We start from the raw sequence: 16,286 nt of genomic DNA on the forward strand, positions 1-16,286 counted from the left end.
GGTCGAGGGGGGCGGGGCCGAGCCGCGCGTTCCGGTGCCGGGGCGTGGCCTCTCGCAGGTGCGTCCAGAGGCTGGCGTTTCGCTGAAACTTACCGGGCCCTGGGGAGGCGCGCGCGGAGGCTCCGTTTAGGGGCAGGTGGGAGGCTGGCTCTCTCGGTCCCGCGAGTGGGGCTCTGCGTTTCGGATCAGTGACCGCGGATTCACCGCCGGCCGGCGTCGGGGCTGCTGGGAGGATGCGAAGCCCGAGCGCGGCGTGGCTGCTGGGGGGCGCCGTCCTGCTGCTCGCAGCCTGTGCCTCCTGTAATCACACCACCCCAGGTGAGGCACTTGGCCGAGGAGCGCTCGTGCCGCTGAAGAGCTGGGGGCCCGGGCTCGCTGGACAGGTGGGGGAAGCCGAGCAGGTGCCCGCATCCCTCAGCCTACCCTTGGGGGCTTTGAGGCGGGATCCCTGAGCCTGGGGGTCCGGGGGAAACCGTGTGGGACATCAGAGAACTGCTGGATTCGGCAGAGGCAGGCAGGAGGCAGAGACGCCTCCAAAGACTTACCGCGCTTACCGGAGAGGCCCTCGTGCTGGGCACCGTCAACCCCCAGCTCTCACTCGGTGAGGGGATGGGGAGGGAAGGCAGGAGTGCCCACGTCTGAAGGGTACCCAGAGGACTCAGCCTCCCCTCCCCCGGGTTGGCTCCTTTGCAAACACTAAGTCATTAGGAGGTGTTCGCGCACCCTGGCGACTTCCTCCAGGCTGCTCCCGCGGGGCCCCTGGAGTTAACGAGTTGTGGCTCATGACCGGGTGGAGTGGGTGGGAGCCGCGGCCTGGAAACCTTCCATCTCGATTTTCACATCCCTCCCCAACCACTGGAGCCCTTTCTTTTGGGGTCGGCCATGGCGTTGAAGACCCACCCGGGGCCCGCATCTGCTGGCATCCACGGCAAATGGCCCGGGTCTGAAAGTCAGGGGCGGACTCTGCCGGGTTCTCGAGGTAATGAGGGCTCAACCTCGAGTTGTAGGCCGGTTGGGCCTCACGTGCTGTGAGGAGTGGAGCTTCTTGGACCCTGTCTAATATTCCAGCAGGTGATCTTCTGGCCCTGGGATTCTGAGTCCCTCCATGTCACACTGGCACAAACTGGCGGCCACCCGGGTCTGTAGGCCGGAGGCTGCCAGCCCTGGGAACAGAACAGCAGGGGAGCCGTCGGGGCGGCGCTCGGGTGCCAGCTTGTGCGCGGCACCGGGTTCCGCGGGTGTGCTCCTTGGGCTGTGCTGGAAATTGTCCTGCTCAGAGTGCGGTCCTCGGGCTGAGCAGGCCTCTGCGGGCGTGGGGGATGTTCGGCCTGCGATCGCGCTTCTGTGATGCTTACTGAGGCCCCGCTGTCTGCGCAGCCTGGACAGCATTAAAAGGGACGTTTTAATTTCCCTGCCAAATGTGCAGGCCTGCTGAAAAAGGCAGTTTCTCACTTTTATCCTCATCTTCATAAAGACACTGTAAAAGAGCAAATCACAATGAATTGGAATTAGATCATTCTTTTCCCTATGGGGTTACAGAAAAGGGTTTTATGGTGTAAATTTAAGAACTGTGCATCACTGGTATACATTTTGTTTTTCAGCATCAGAATAAAGGCATTTATTTCCAGATATTGAAAACTGATTAATACCTTTTCATTCGCCTATGTCTTCTAAAGTTGGAGAATTCAGGTGCAGAGTTTAGCGTGTGCAAACTTTTCTTTTTAAAAAAAATATGTGGGTGAAGATGACTCAACACTTTTATGATTCAGACAGTTCCTATAGGAAGCATACTTTGATTATTTTAGCTTGTTATTGTTTACACAGTGAGGGGCTAGGGCTGGAGAGATCTCTGGAGTATAAGGTGAACTTGATTTAACAGTAAAGAAAAACCAGGTTACTGGTTAACCAGAGCTATTTAATATTGCCCCTGTCCCCTGCGTACTTTCATTCCTTTGCAGGGTAACTTTCCTAACGAATTAGTTAAGTAACACTAAGACTTTAGGTAGATGGAACTTTCCTCCCAACTTGAAACTACATTGATCTTGACAAGAAATAGCATGCCACTAGCCTAGGTCCTTGCTTATCCTTTTTAGCTCGTTCCTTCTGTGTGCTCCTGTTTGCTATGGGGCAGATGCTGGGTTTGATTTCCTTCCTAAACTCTCACTTGCAAAGACTGCCTCATAGACATGAGCTCAGCCTAGAACAACACAACCTTCTCATTTTACAGATGAGAGACACTGAATTGGGAAAGGGGCAAGGAAAGAAAAACACTCCATCTGGTCCCTCTTTCCTCTCACAGTAGTAATTAGTAATTATTTGTGTAAATATGTTTGATCTGTCCCTGCACTGTGTCATAAACTCCGGGAGGCTGGGACCCTACCATGTCTCCATCCCATGTCTAGCAGTCTCATCATCTGAAGGAGCTCAGTAGCAGCACATGAAGAATGAAGTGACCCCCTCGGCAAATGCAGTGCGCTCTGAGTGCAGTCAGCTCTTTCAAGTGCTCATTCTTATTCTTTCCACCAAGGCACAGGCCTGGAGGAGGTCCCTGTGAGGCCGGCATTCCATCTCTCCTTGGGAGACTGGAACTTCTATTCCCTTTATAATTGGTTTTTTAATTATAAAAGTAATATGTGATCACTGTAGAGGAAAAATGATCCAAAAAAAAAAAAAATTTAATTAAATCTCCCTAAACCTTAGTAACCACTGCTAATATTGTGGTTTATACCCCTCCTCTTGTTTTCATATATCTGTGTATAAAATATGTATCATAAATATGGAAAATCTTTTTGTACAACTATGGGATTATATAAGTTGATCAGTGGCATGTGTGACAATACATATACCATTTTTAATAATTCTAAAATATGTTATAGGGGGATGTATCATAATTTTTAAATTAGTTCTCTGTTGATAGATACATAGGGTAGTTCCAATGTTTTGTAATATGAGAGAACACTGTAATGAACTTGAAGATGGGACTTTAAATTTGTGTTTGGTCCCCCTCGCTTGACTTGTAGTTACTAATTAACCTTGATAGGTGATGTTTTAGTGAAGTCTGTATTTAACTTTCTTATGGTTTTATTAGCTGGGCAAGTGTTGAGGAAAACAGTTCATTCTGAAAGAACACTTAGGAAAATTATACTAGTACTTAGGGAGGGGTATCCAGCAATTAAAGCCTTTTATTTTTCAGCCTGTGCTCCCTAAGGTTGGTAGCAAAAGAACATTTGGGGTGAGGGGATAGAAGGAAAGAGGGTTAAGATGAAGAAAGTTAACACAAACAAAGTAAATGAAGTACTTGCTCTATTCTCGATTTGGTAGGGAGGGTGGACTGCAGGGCTGTTATTTAAGAGCTACTTAAAACAAGTAGTTTCTTAAAAGTTTTACATGCATCTTTTTCCCCAAAATTGTGCCAATCGGGAGGGTCTAAAAAACAGTGAAAATCCCCAATTCTCTCACATCTCACCTAGACTTCACTGTGCACAAATAATATATTTTATAGCAACAGAAGGACCATATTGTCCTATACTTTTAACTAGTGAAATCTCTTTTTGTGATGTTAGTAGCTATGGACAGTCAGTCAGTGCTTAATATCTTAATATGTTTGCTCTTTTATAGAGTAAGTTCTATACCTATTTTTTTTTTTTTTTTTTTTTGTAGTACTGAGGGGAAAACTTGGGTGTTCCTTGTGATAATTGTAACCTCTCAGTGACTATGTGTCCTACAGAAAGGTAGCTAACTCATGGATTGGTACTTGGTGTGGGCTGTTTCAGGGGTGGATACACCACTTTTCTGATGAGTTCATCAGAACTCTGGTTCACTATTCACAGGAACCGGTTTTGTCACACCCCCCTCTGGAAAGCTGGTGAACATTTTTCAGACAGGGGGAGAACTTATAGGATTCTCTTATACCTCTGAAAGCCTTCTAGATGTGTTGATATTATTACAAGTAAATATAATAAATTATCAGAGGAGGGGCTAATTAAAGAGGGTGGTTTCTAAAATGATAAATTTAAAAATTTTATTTTATTTTTTAAGTTTATTAATATGTATTTTTTTACATTCTCTTATGTTGTTGCAGAGCAGATGGGGGGAGGGAGAGAGGGGAAAGGGAAAGGAAATAGGGTGGGAGAAGGAGGAAGGAGGAGGGGCCAGGTTGAGGCCTGTGGCACACCCCTCATTCCTGCACAGGAGATCAGGAGGCTTCCAGCAGTGGTTTGGTCATTGCTGGGCTGGGTGCAGATGTCGGAGGGGTGTGGCTGAAGCCCTTGGTCCCCTCCACTGCTCTGGCTCAAGAGCCCAGAGCATTTCCTGCGGGGGCTCAGTGGTCGTTTCTGGTCTGGTTGGGGGTGTGGAGGGGGGTGGCCAAGGCTTCAGCTTTGGTCTGGGCCTTTTCAACTCTGATCTGGGCCTGGTCTGGGCCTGAGTCTTTTCATCAGAGTGTACCTCATGCAGTTCCATATTCCTGACCAGTCTCCACTGAGTGGTCCTGCATTGATTGGGGGCAGATCAGATGTCCATGCTGGGCCCCAGTGTTCCCCGGTGGGCCTGTCTCCCCAACCACCCATGCTGCAAACATTTCCCATGGGACGGGCCATGTGCCAGTCCATTGTGGTGACTCACCAGCCCCTGAGTGGCTTCTTTTTTTCAGTTATTGTGGCTCCTCGCTCCTATGTGGGTCCACAGGAACCCTCTTAGTGTTCTTGCTGGCCTGGGGGTTACCAAGGCCCTCTCCTCCCCTGCCGCCTCCAAGCAACTCCATCCAAAGGGCACAGCTGCGCTTTTGCCAGCTCCTGCTCTGTGTGCTCAGCAGCTCCAGCCTGGAAGCAGCCAGAGCTCAAAATGGCCAGAGTGGGTCAGAGCAATTCTTTCTATCTCATTGTGGCTTCTCCCACCTTTATGCACTCCGTAGGTCTCTCCTCCTCTTCCCCTGATCCCTAGCGGCCTCAGCTTGGCTGTCATTGCTTTTTAATAGTTGTAAATTGGTTGATTTGTGGGAGAGAGTGATGCTGGGGACCGTCTATTCTGTCATCTTGACTGGAAGCCCAAATTTTAAAATTTTAAATGTTTTGTTTGAAAAAATGTGTTGTGTGGAGTCAGTGCAGGTCAGGTTACTCTCAATGGATTCCAGCACGTGACCTCATTTAACGGACTCAGGTGCAGTGTGGAACAGTGGTTAAAACCATGGATCCTTGATCCAGACTACCTGGGCTTGAATCCTGACTCTCTTACCTAACAGCTGCTCGGCCTTGGGAAATGTACTCAACTTTTTTGTGCTTCAGCTTCTGCATCTACAAGATGAGGATGCAGTAATAGTGACCACCTCATGAGGTCATTGTGAACGTGACATAAGTTAATGAGTGTGAAGTTCTGAAAGTGGTACCAGGCACTGATGAGCCCTTATGAAGAGTTAGTGCTTTTTGATGTCAAGGTGGTTTTGTTTTCTGGAGGTGAGCTCCTGTAATCCCCTGCTGCTGTCTGTGTGTGATGTTGGTACTAACTGGCCAGTCCATGACCTAGAGAAATGGGCAGGAGAGCAGTGGCTCCTGGTTCTCCCTCATTTCCTTCGTTGGTGTGGCTAGCCAAGCTGTCAACCCAGGGCCATGCCAGTGGCTCTGAGACTATAAGTTTTACAGAATAGTAACAGGATTTGTGAAACAGTCCTGGAATTAAAACCACCTATAATCTTATGTAGTGACCCTTGCCATTCTTGGGCCTGGAGTGAGAATCTATCCTGCATTGTTACTGTCCTCTTGGGGTGCTTCATAATTGCTCTCTCTCTGGAAAAAACCAACTTTTTGCTCTGCTTTCATGACACAATCAACACAGAAGACAGACTTCTGTGACCAAATGTGTGGGAGTCTTCCCCACACACCAAGCAGTTCTGCAGCAGACACCAGCTGGGTGTCCTCCAATTCAAATCTATTCTGAAAGTACCTACCTGGAAATAGACAGCATCAGATCCCACAGGTTGAGAGCTCAGTCCCCAAGACTGCCTCCCACCTTCAGATGCCAGTCGCAAGCTCCAGGTTCCTTTACCTGTGCTTCTGACTGACTGGTCATAAATTGGGGTTCCCACAACCCCCCACTTGAGTTCAGTTAATTTGCTGAGGGGCTCCCAGAACTCAGGGAAACACTTACTTACGTTTACGTTTATTATAAAGGATATAAGAAAGGATACAGATGAAGAGCTGCATAGGGTGAGGTGTGGGGGACAGGGCGTGGAGCCTCCGAGCCCTCCCTTTGCCACCCTCCAGGAACCTCCACGTGTTCAGCTATCCAGAAGCTCTCTGAACCCAGTTCTTCTGGGTTTTTATAGAAGCTTCATTACGTAGGCATGATTGATTAAACCATTGGCCATTAGTGATCAACTTAACCTTAAGCCCCTCTCCACTCCCTGGAGGTTGAGGGTGGGTCTGAAAGTCCTGCTTTATTCTTTCCTGTAACCAGCCCCCATCCTGAAGCTACCAAGGGGCGTCAGCCTTTGGCCAACTTATTAGTATACAAAAAGTTACCACTTTGGAGATTCTAAGGATTTTAGAAGTTATGTCAGGAAAGGGAGAGGAACTATAAGAAGACCAAATATATGCTGTATTTCAAAATATCACTCTCTTAAATGTGGCTTTGGAAAACACATAGGTGGGTCATGAAATCGATGTAGAGTGGTGACTGGTTTTTGGTAAGAAAGGGATAGAATACAGTAGAAAGTATCAGAGCACACCCTGAATAATAAAGATGTTACTATTCTGTGACACTTTTTTTCCATTATGGATATATGTAGAGGGTACTGAGTTACCATGTAGATTGTGTTTCTTTTTTCTTTTCTTTTTTTTTTTTTGTGGCTGGCCAGCACGGGGATCTGAACCCGGGACCCAGGTGTTATAAGCCTGTGCTCTAACCAACTGACCTAACCGGCCAGCCCAAGATTATGTTTCTTAATGTGGGTTATAGTCAAGTATTTGAAGAACACTGTAATATGTAGGAGTATTATTTTTAAATTTAAAAACAATATACGTTCTTTTTAAAAAATTATAAAAGAAATTGGCACAGTAAAGCTAGGTCCTTCCTAAGTGTATTAATTTCCAGTGGCTGCCATAACACATTGCCACAAACCAGTGATGTAAAACAACAGAAATTTATTCTCTCACCGTTCTGGAGGTCAGAAGTCTGCAATCAAGGTGTTGGCAGGGCCGTACTCCCTCCAAAGGCTCTAGGTGAAAATCTGTTCCTTGCCTTTTCCGGCTTATGGTTGCTGTTGGCATTTCTTGGAGTTTTTTGGCTCGTACCTTGGCATGACATCAATCTCTGCCTCTATTCTCACATCGCTTTCTCCTGCATCTTCTTTCCTGGCTCAAATTTCCCTCTGCCTTTCTCTTAAAAAGAAACTTGTCATTGGATTTAGGGCCCACCTCGATAATCTAGGATGATCTTCTTATCTCAGTATCCATAATTATATCTGCAAAACCCTTTTTCTAAATAAGGTAATGTTCACAGATTCTGGGGATTAGAACATGGACATCTCTTTTGGGGGGCCACCTTTCAACCCACTACACTAAGTGAAGCATGAAGTATTGATCTCTACACCTTCCAACACTCCGCCCAGGGTCAGCACTGTTAGTACTAAATAGGGAAGCCTCGGCAGTGAAGAGTCCAGCTGAACATGAGTTCCGAGCTAGAAGAGGAAAAGGTGATGACCAAGCATAAAAATGATTAGATAAACTCATGAGAGGTTAATGTCCTCACTGGTATACTACGGAGCAGGTCGCCATGTCTTCCCGGCATGGCGAAGGCCGCCTGTTCCCCAGAACTACGGTAAAATTCTTCAGTGTCCTTATGTTGTTTCTCACTTTGTCCTGCAGGTTCATGAACACCTGATTGGGGCAGGATGTAGGGTGGATATGCCATTCATGTGTTTGTGGTCTCTAAAGCTAAATTCATAATATGGGGGTTGGGGGTATAAGTTGTCAGAGCTTGCCATGTTACGTGCTTGAAAGTGCATAGATTTGCCATCAGTACACCCACTAGTCACCTCCAGTGACTTTGAGGCCAGGAGGCTTGCTTGCCGGCTGGCCTCCATGGAAAGGTCTCCAGGAAGCCAGCACAGAACTGGGGGAAATCTCTGCCCATTTTTGAGGCCATCCTTTTTGGTGGAGAGGAATGTTCGTTGTGGTCCTGGGAATCTCCCTATGCTGAGCTCGGGGATAGATTGTGACTGACAGGCCAGGCTGGGATAGATGGCCATTATGAAAAGAAATTAGGAAGCTGGTGTCAGGGTAGGGCTTGCTGTTTTACAGACTTGGGAATTTAGAAAGGAAATATTGTACAATCTTCAACTGAGTTTTACTAACTGACCCATCAAGGAACTCTTTGTGGACATGTGATAAGAACAGTTGGGAATTAGTGTGGAGTTTTTGAAAATCCATTTAAATACTCTTAGTGTTTTCACGTTTCCTAGAAATCAATGTTCCACATGTATCCCACAAATCCCCAATGAAAAGTACTTATTGTAAGTTCAAAAACAACAGAAACAAGCAAAACCAGACAATAGAAATCCCAGTAATCCCATCACCCAAAGAAAGCCCCTAAAAGCATTTTGTGTAATCCTCTAATAGTATATTTCTGTCTTCATCTAAAGTGCTTTCATTTGAACAAGCCAGCATTACTGCTGAAATGTTTATTTCTGTAATGACCCTTGTCTTTCTTATACAGGAACCAACAGATCAGCTAAAGGAAGGAGCCTTATTGGTAAGATTGATGGTTCATCTCATGTCACTGGAAAAGGAGTCACAGTACAACCAGGCTTTACTGTGGATGAGTTTTCTGCATCGGTCCTCACTGGAAAACTGACTACTGTCTTTCTTCCAATTGTCTACATAATTGTATTTGTGGTTGGTTTGCCAAGTAATGGCATGGCCCTGTGGGTCTTTCTTTTCCGAACAAAGAAGAAACACCCCGCTGTGATTTACATGGCCAATCTGGCCTTGGCAGACCTCCTGTCTGTCATCTGGTTCCCCTTGAAGATTGCCTACCACATTCACGGCAACAACTGGATTTACGGGGAAGCTCTTTGCAAGGTGCTTATTGGCTTTTTCTACGGCAACATGTACTGTTCCATTCTCTTCATGACCTGCCTTAGCGTGCAGAGGTATTGGGTCATTGTGAACCCCCTCGTGCACCCCAGGAAGAAGGCAAACATTGCCATCTGTGTGTCTTTGGGAATATGGTTGCTGATTCTGCTGGTCTCCATCCCCCTGTATGTCGTGAAGCAGACCACCCACATTCCAGCCCTTAACATCACAACCTGTCATGATGTTCTGCCTGAGGATGTGTTGGTGGGAGACATGTTCAATTACTTCCTCTCTCTGGCCATTGGAGTCTTTCTGTTCCCAGCCTTGCTCACAGCCTCTGCCTACGTGCTGATGATCAGAACACTGCGATCTTCTGCCATGGACGAGAACTCGGAAAAGAAAAGGCAGAGAGCCATCAAACTCATTGTCACCGTCCTGGCCATGTACCTGATCTGCTTCACTCCTAGTAACCTTCTGCTCGTGGTGCATTATTTCCTGATTAAAAGCCAGGGCCAGAGTCACGTCTACGCCCTGTACATCATAGCCCTGTGCCTCTCTACCCTCAACAGCTGCATTGACCCATTTGTCTATTACTTCGTTTCACAAGATTTCAGGGATCATGCAAAGAACGCTCTCCTCTGTCGAAGCGTCCGTACTGTAAAGCAGATGCAAGTATCACTCACCTCTAAGAAATTCTCTAGGAAATCCAGTTCTTACTCTTCAAGTTCGACCAGCATTAAACCCTCCTATTGAGTTTTACAGCTTCTCAGATGGAAGTTTTACAGCAGGATTTAGAGCCTGCTTAATGTTCTGGGGACATGTCTGTTATTTCCAAGCAGGACTTAACACATACCATAGACATGCAGCACCTCTCAGGATTGCTAGAAGCTTCCCTATTTGCATGAGAAAAGTCCCCCAAATTGACACAGATGTCAGGTTCAGAATCCTTTACTCAGATGCTCCCAGAAACTGAACTCTGAGAGAAGCAGACTTTTTCAGAAGGTGGCAAAAAGACAGAAACCTTGTGATTCGCAAAAATTAGACTTGGTACAAAGACTGTTTTTAGCTGAAACTCTGTTACTTTTACCTCTGGGGTCAATCATAGCCCTGTTAGGGCCCTCAGAGATGATCTCCCAAATGAGGAAGCTAGAGAGGTAGATAAGCTGCCCAGAGCAGGTTTCCAACCAATAGCAGTGAGTTTGGATTGAGTAGTAGACTTCAGATATTCAATGAGTAGGGTTCTTGGACCACTTCATCAAAATCATTGTGGGTCTTGTTAGAAATGCAGCTTCCTCAGATTTAATGATGAGAAAGACTCTGGGAAAAGGGCCCAGGGATCTGCACGTTACAAGCCCGTGTGATATTTATGCACACAAAGGTTTGATAACCACTGGTCTGAGTTCTGCTTCCACTTGACAAGATGCCATAATAGTTTTTGAAAAGAAAGCAAACAAGAATGTTTTGTATCACTTTTATGTTCAGCTCATAATGAAATCTGTTTGTTGAGTTATTGGGACTTTCAATTTATTAATCCTTTGAGCTTTTGCATGTATCATTATTCAAGAAAAATACAATGAGGATTTTAAATGTGTAAGTACAAATTTTATATAATTTTTACTGACTTCAGTGAAATTTTCAGTAGTCTGTAATAGACTGTTTTGCAACTAACATTTACCACTTAGTATTTTGAAAATGATTGTTGGAATATTTATTGTCAGTTTTGTTCACTTATTGTCAAATACAAAATTATAAAACCTTCCCAGGGTTTTGAACCATATCTGTTTAGAAAATAGCAGTGAAGTAGATGGATTTGCAACATATTTAACAGGTAGTTGACTTCAAACTGACTTTATACAAATGTTATATTTGTGACTTTTTAAAGTAATTATTTTATTGAAAGTTTGATTTATAAATAATCATGACTTTTTTATAACTTATTTCTAAGTTGTGTGTTTTTTTGAAGGAGTGAGTGGGAAAAGTTAAGCAACAGCATCATTCTTCTAAAAGGAAATGATGTGATGCTCATATCATACTTTTTACATAAATGAGGCCATACTGTACATATTGCTCTGTGACAACTCTTTTCCATTTAACAATATGTTTTAGAATTCTTTCCATGCTTGCATCTATAGTCCAATCTCCATTTTTAAAGGATACAGACTATTAATATTTTGGATATATCGTGATATATTTAATCATTTCCCTACCCATGGTTCCTTAAGTCCCCCCCAGCCCCCTTTGACTGTTAAAACTTTGCTACATTGAACAATCTGTAATCTAATGGAAAAAAAACTGTGACTAGACAACTTTTGAGAGTATTTTTGTAGGGTAAGTTTTTAGAAGTAGAATAGACAGGTCAAAAGTTAGATGCCTATTCTAAATTTTGATAACTCTTGCCAAATTGCCTTCAAAAATTTATACTTCTACCAATATAGTACATTTGCACCTATTTCCTGAAATGCTTATCCACACTCAGTGCCATCAGTCTTTTGAAATTCTGCCAATCTGAATGAGAAAAAAAAAGATGTTTCAGTGTTGTTTTAATTTGTATTAAAGAAGCAGCACAGCTTAGGGCTAAGTGCAAGTCCTGAGCTAGTCTGAATTCTGACTCCATTACTTCTTCCATTAGGGAAGTTTTTGTTACCTCAGAAAAGACTGAAGTTTCTTCATTTGTAGAATGAGGATGATAGTACCTTCTTCATAAAAGTTATGAGGCTAAAGTACTTGGCACACTTATGCATTCAAATATTATGTAGCATTATTACTGTTCTCTGATTGCTGATACCTCCTTTCTGCTCTCTGCCCCTTTTTTTATGTCTGTGTCACTTTATGCCTTGCTTTATTTTATTTAAAAAAAAAGTTTTGGGGGTGGCTGGCCAGTACCAGGATCTGGATCCTAACCTGCAAACCTTGGTGTTATAAGGCTGTGTCCTAACCAACTAAGCTAACTTGCCAGCCCACACCTTGCTTTTTACTTGCTCTTCTTTGACTCTCATAGCAGGCCCATGAGGTTGTCCCATTTTACAGATGAGAAATTGAAAGATGGTGGACACGGGCTAAAAGGGCCAGTAACAAATGGTCCACAGGGGCCCTGCAGGCCATCTACGGGAAAAATTTGTTTTGATATTTGCCATTTCCTTATTAGTCATTTTATAACCCGTGTGAATATTGATGGCTAAAAAAAAAAGAAAATGAACAAAATATATAAAATAAAAAATTTTCTTCTTTGCTACTCATACCCAGTCTAATCTCCCAAACAGAATTTTATAATAATTTGTTTATTAAAAATAGTGTATATTATACTCTTAAAATAAGAATGAATATGTATGTATATATATATATACACACACATATATATTCATATATATGTAAACTTCTAAATCAGTTCATATGACTCGTCCTCATTTTTTTTTTCCCCCCCAGAGGGGTCAACAAAGATGCCTTATTTTTTATTTTTAATTTTTTTAAATTTTATTTTGTCGATACACATTGTGGTTGATTATTGTTGCCCCTTACCAAAACCTCCCTCCCTCCTCTCTCTCCTCCCTCCCCTCCAACAGTGTCCTTTCTGTTTGCTTGTTATATCTTCTCCCGCCTCCCCCGGTTTGTGTGTGTGTGTGTGTGTGTGTGTGTGTGTGAATTTATATATTAATATTTAGCTCCCACCAATAAGTGAGAACATGTGGTATTTCTCTTTCTGTGCCTGACTTGTTTCACTTAATATAATTCTCTCAAGGTCCATCCATGTTGTTGCAAATGGCAGTATTTCATTCATTTTTATACCTGAGTAGTATTCCATTGTGTAGATGTACCACATTTTCCGTATCCTCTCATCCGATGAAGGACATTTGGGCTGGTTCCAACTCTTGGCTATTGTAAAGAGTGCTGCAGTGAACATTGGGGAACAGGTATACCTTTGACTTGATGATTTCCATTCCTCTGGGTATATTGCCAGCAGTGGGATAGCTGGGTCATATGGTAGATCTATCTGCAATTGTTTGAGGAACCTCCATACCATTTTCCATAGAGGCTGCACCATTTGGCAGTCCAACCAACAATGTATGAGAATTCCTTTTTCTCTGCAACCTCACCAGCATTTATCATTCAGAGTCTTTTGGATTTTAGCCATCCTAACTGGGGTTAGATGGTATCTCAGTGTGGTACTGATTTGCATTTCCTGGATGCTGAGTGATGTTGAGCATTTTTTCATATGTCTGTTGGCCATTTGTATATCTTCCTTAGAGAAATGCCTATTTAGCTCTTTTGCCCATTTTTTAATTAAGTTGCTTGTTTTTTCTTGTAAAGTTGTTTGAGTTCCTTGTATATTCGGGATATTAATCCTTTGTCAGATGTATATTTTGCAAATATTTTCTCCCACTCTGTTGGTTGTCTTTTAACTCTGTTAATTGTTTCTTTTGCTGTGCAGAAGCTTTTTAGTTTGATATAATCCCATTTGTTTATTTTTCCTTTGGTTGCCCATGCTTTTGGGGTCGTGTTCATGAAGTCTTTTTCCAGTCCTATTTCCTGAAGTGTTTCTCCTATGTTTTCTTTAAGAAGTTTTATTGTTTCAGGGTGTATATTTAAATCCTTAATCCATTTTGAGTTGATTTTAGTATATGGTGAGAGGTATGGGTCTAGTTTCATTCTCCTACATATGGATATCCAGTTATCCCAGCACCATTTGCTGAAGAGGCAGTCCCTTCCCCAGTGTATAGGCTTGGTGCCTTTGTCAAAGATCAGATGGCAGTAAGTGTGTGGGTTGATTTCTGGATTTTCTATTCTATTCCATTGATCAGTGTGTCTGTTTTTATGCCAGTACCATACTGTTTTGGTTATTATAGCTTTGTAGTATAGCTTAAAGTCAGGTAGTGTTACGCCTCCAGCTTTATTTTTTTTGCTCAGCATTGCTTTGGCTATGCGTGGTCTTTTATTATTCCATATAAATGTCTGGATAGTTCTTTCCATTTCTGAGAAAAATGTCTTTGGAATTTTGATGGGGATTGCATTGAATTTGTATATCACTTTGGGTAGTATGAACATTTTCACTATGTTGATTCTTCCAATCCAGGAGCATGGGATATCTTTCCATCTTCTTGTATCCTCTCTCATTTCTCTCAGCAGTGGTTTGTAGTTCTCATTATAGAGATTTTCACCTCCTTGGTTAACTCAATTCCTAAGTATTTTATTTTTTGGGTGGCTATTGTAAATGGGCAGGTTTTCTTGATTTCTCGTTCTGCATGTTCACTATTGGAGAATAGAAATCCTACTGATTTTTGTGTGTTGATTTTGTATCCTGCTACTATACTGAAATCATTTATCAATTCCAACAGTTTTTTTGTAGAGGTTTTAGGCTGTTCGATATATAGGATCATGTCATCTGCAAACAGGGACAGTTTGACTTCATCTTTTCCAATCTGGATGCCCTTTATTTCCTTCTCTACTCTGATTGCTCTGGCTAGTACTTCCAACACTGTGTTGAATAGGAGTGGTGAGAGTGGGCATCCTTGTCTAGTTCCTGTTCTTAAAGGAAAAGCTTTCAGCTTTTCCCCATTCAGGATGATATTGGCAGTGGGTTTGGCATATATGGCTTTAATTATGTTGAGATTCTTTCCCTCTATACCTAACTTATAGAGGGTCTTTCTCATGAGTGAGTGCTGAATTTTATCAAATGCTTTTTCAGCATCTATAGAGGTGATCATATGGTCCTTGTGTTTGACTTTATTAATATGGTGTATCACATTTATTGATTTGCGTATGTTGAACCAACCTTGCATCCCTGGGATGAATCCCACTTGATCTTGTTGAATAATTTTATGTATGTGTTGCTGTATTCTGTTTGCTAGTATTTTAGTGAGGATTTTTGCATCTATATTCATCAAGGATATCGGCCTGTAGTTTTCTTTTTTGGTTATATCTTTACCTGGTTTTGGTATCAGGATGATGCTTGCTTCATAGAATGAGTTTGGGAGATTTGCGTCCATTTCAATCTTTTGGAATAGTTTGTAAAGAATTGGTGTCAATTCCTCTTTGAATGTTTGGTAAAATTCTGCTGTGAATCCATCTGGTCCTGGGCTTTTCTTTGTTAGGAGCCTTCTGATAACAGCTTCAATCTCCTTTATTGTTATTGGTCTGTTCAGATTTTCTACATCTTCATGGCTCAGTTTTGGGAGCTTGTGTGTGTCCAGAAATTTATCCATTTCCTCCAGATTTTCAAATTTGTTGGCATATAGTTGTTTATAGTAGTCTCGGATGATTCCTTGTATTTCAGATGAATCAGTTGTAATATCGCCTTTTTCATTTCTAATTTTTGTTATTTGAATCTTCTCTCTTCTTTTTTTTGTTAGCCATGCTAATGGTTTGTCAATTTTATTTATCTTTGCAAAAAACCAACTTTTTGATTCATTGATCTTTGGTATTGTTTTTCGGGTTTCAATTTCATTCAGTTCTGCTCTGATCTTAATGATTTCTTTCCGTCTGCTAACTTTAGGTTTGGATTGTTTTTGTTTTTCTAGTTCTTTAAGGTGAAGTGTTAGGTTGTTCACTTTCCATCTTTCCATTCTTCTTTGCCAATTTGACTATAACATGTCTTGGAATAGGCCTTTTTGGGTTGAATACATTTGGAGATCGTTGAACTTCCTGGATCTGAAGATCTGTTATTTTTCCTATACCTGGGAAGTTTTCTGCCACTATTTTGTTGAATATGTTTTCAATGCAATCTCCGTCTTCCTCGCCTTCTGGAATACCCTTGACTCGGATATTTGAGCGCTTAAGGTTGTCTGATATCTTTCTCAGATTTTCTTCAATGTCTTTGATTCTTTTTTCTTTTTTTTTTGTCTGCTTATGTTATTTCAAACAGCCCAGCTTCAAGTTCAGAGGTTCTCTCTTCAACTTCGACAAGCCTGCTGGTTAAACTCTCCGTTGTGTTTTTTATTTTGCTGAATAACTTCTTCAGTTCATCAAGTTCTGCTACATTTTTTTTCAGGACATTGATTTCCTTGTACATTTCCTCTTTCAGGTCCTGTATACTTTTCCTCATTTAATCATGATGTCTAGCTGAGTTTTCTTCTATCTCATTCAGTTTCCTTAGAATTATCACTCGAAATTCCTTGTCAGTCATTTCAGGGGCTTCTTTTTTTATAGGATCTAGAGTTTGAGATTTATTAACTTTTGGTGGTGTACTTTCTTGATTTTTTTGTATTTCTGGTATCTTTTTCTTGA

At 42.4% G+C, this 16,286-nt stretch overlaps 1 protein-coding gene across 1 annotated transcript; it reads left to right on the plus strand.

The window, feature by feature from the left end:
* The first annotated feature begins 233 nt into the window (after positions 1-233).
* On the plus strand, positions 234-9,821 carry F2RL1 (F2R like trypsin receptor 1). The gene is made up of 2 exons (XM_063082997.1): positions 234-318; positions 8,710-9,821. Exons 1-2 carry the CDS (start codon positions 234-236, stop codon positions 9,819-9,821), a joined length of 1,197 nt encoding a protein of 398 aa, XP_062939067.1.
* Positions 9,822-16,286: the final 6,465 nt, after the last annotated feature.

This window comes from Cynocephalus volans, chromosome 2, assembly GCF_027409185.1.
Source record: "Cynocephalus volans isolate mCynVol1 chromosome 2, mCynVol1.pri, whole genome shotgun sequence".
Taxonomy (NCBI): Eukaryota; Metazoa; Chordata; class Mammalia; order Dermoptera; family Cynocephalidae; genus Cynocephalus; species Cynocephalus volans.

Bases quoted from the DNA above. Each gene is read 5' to 3' on its own strand.
- F2RL1 (XM_063082997.1), top strand. From the start codon at position 234: ATGCGAAGCCCGAGCGCGGCGTGGCTGCTGGGGGGCGCCGTCCTGCTG. The intron at 319-8,709 runs GTGAGGCACTTG...TTTCTTATACAG, and splicing joins CTGTAATCACACCACCCCAG to GAACCAACAGATCAGCTAAA.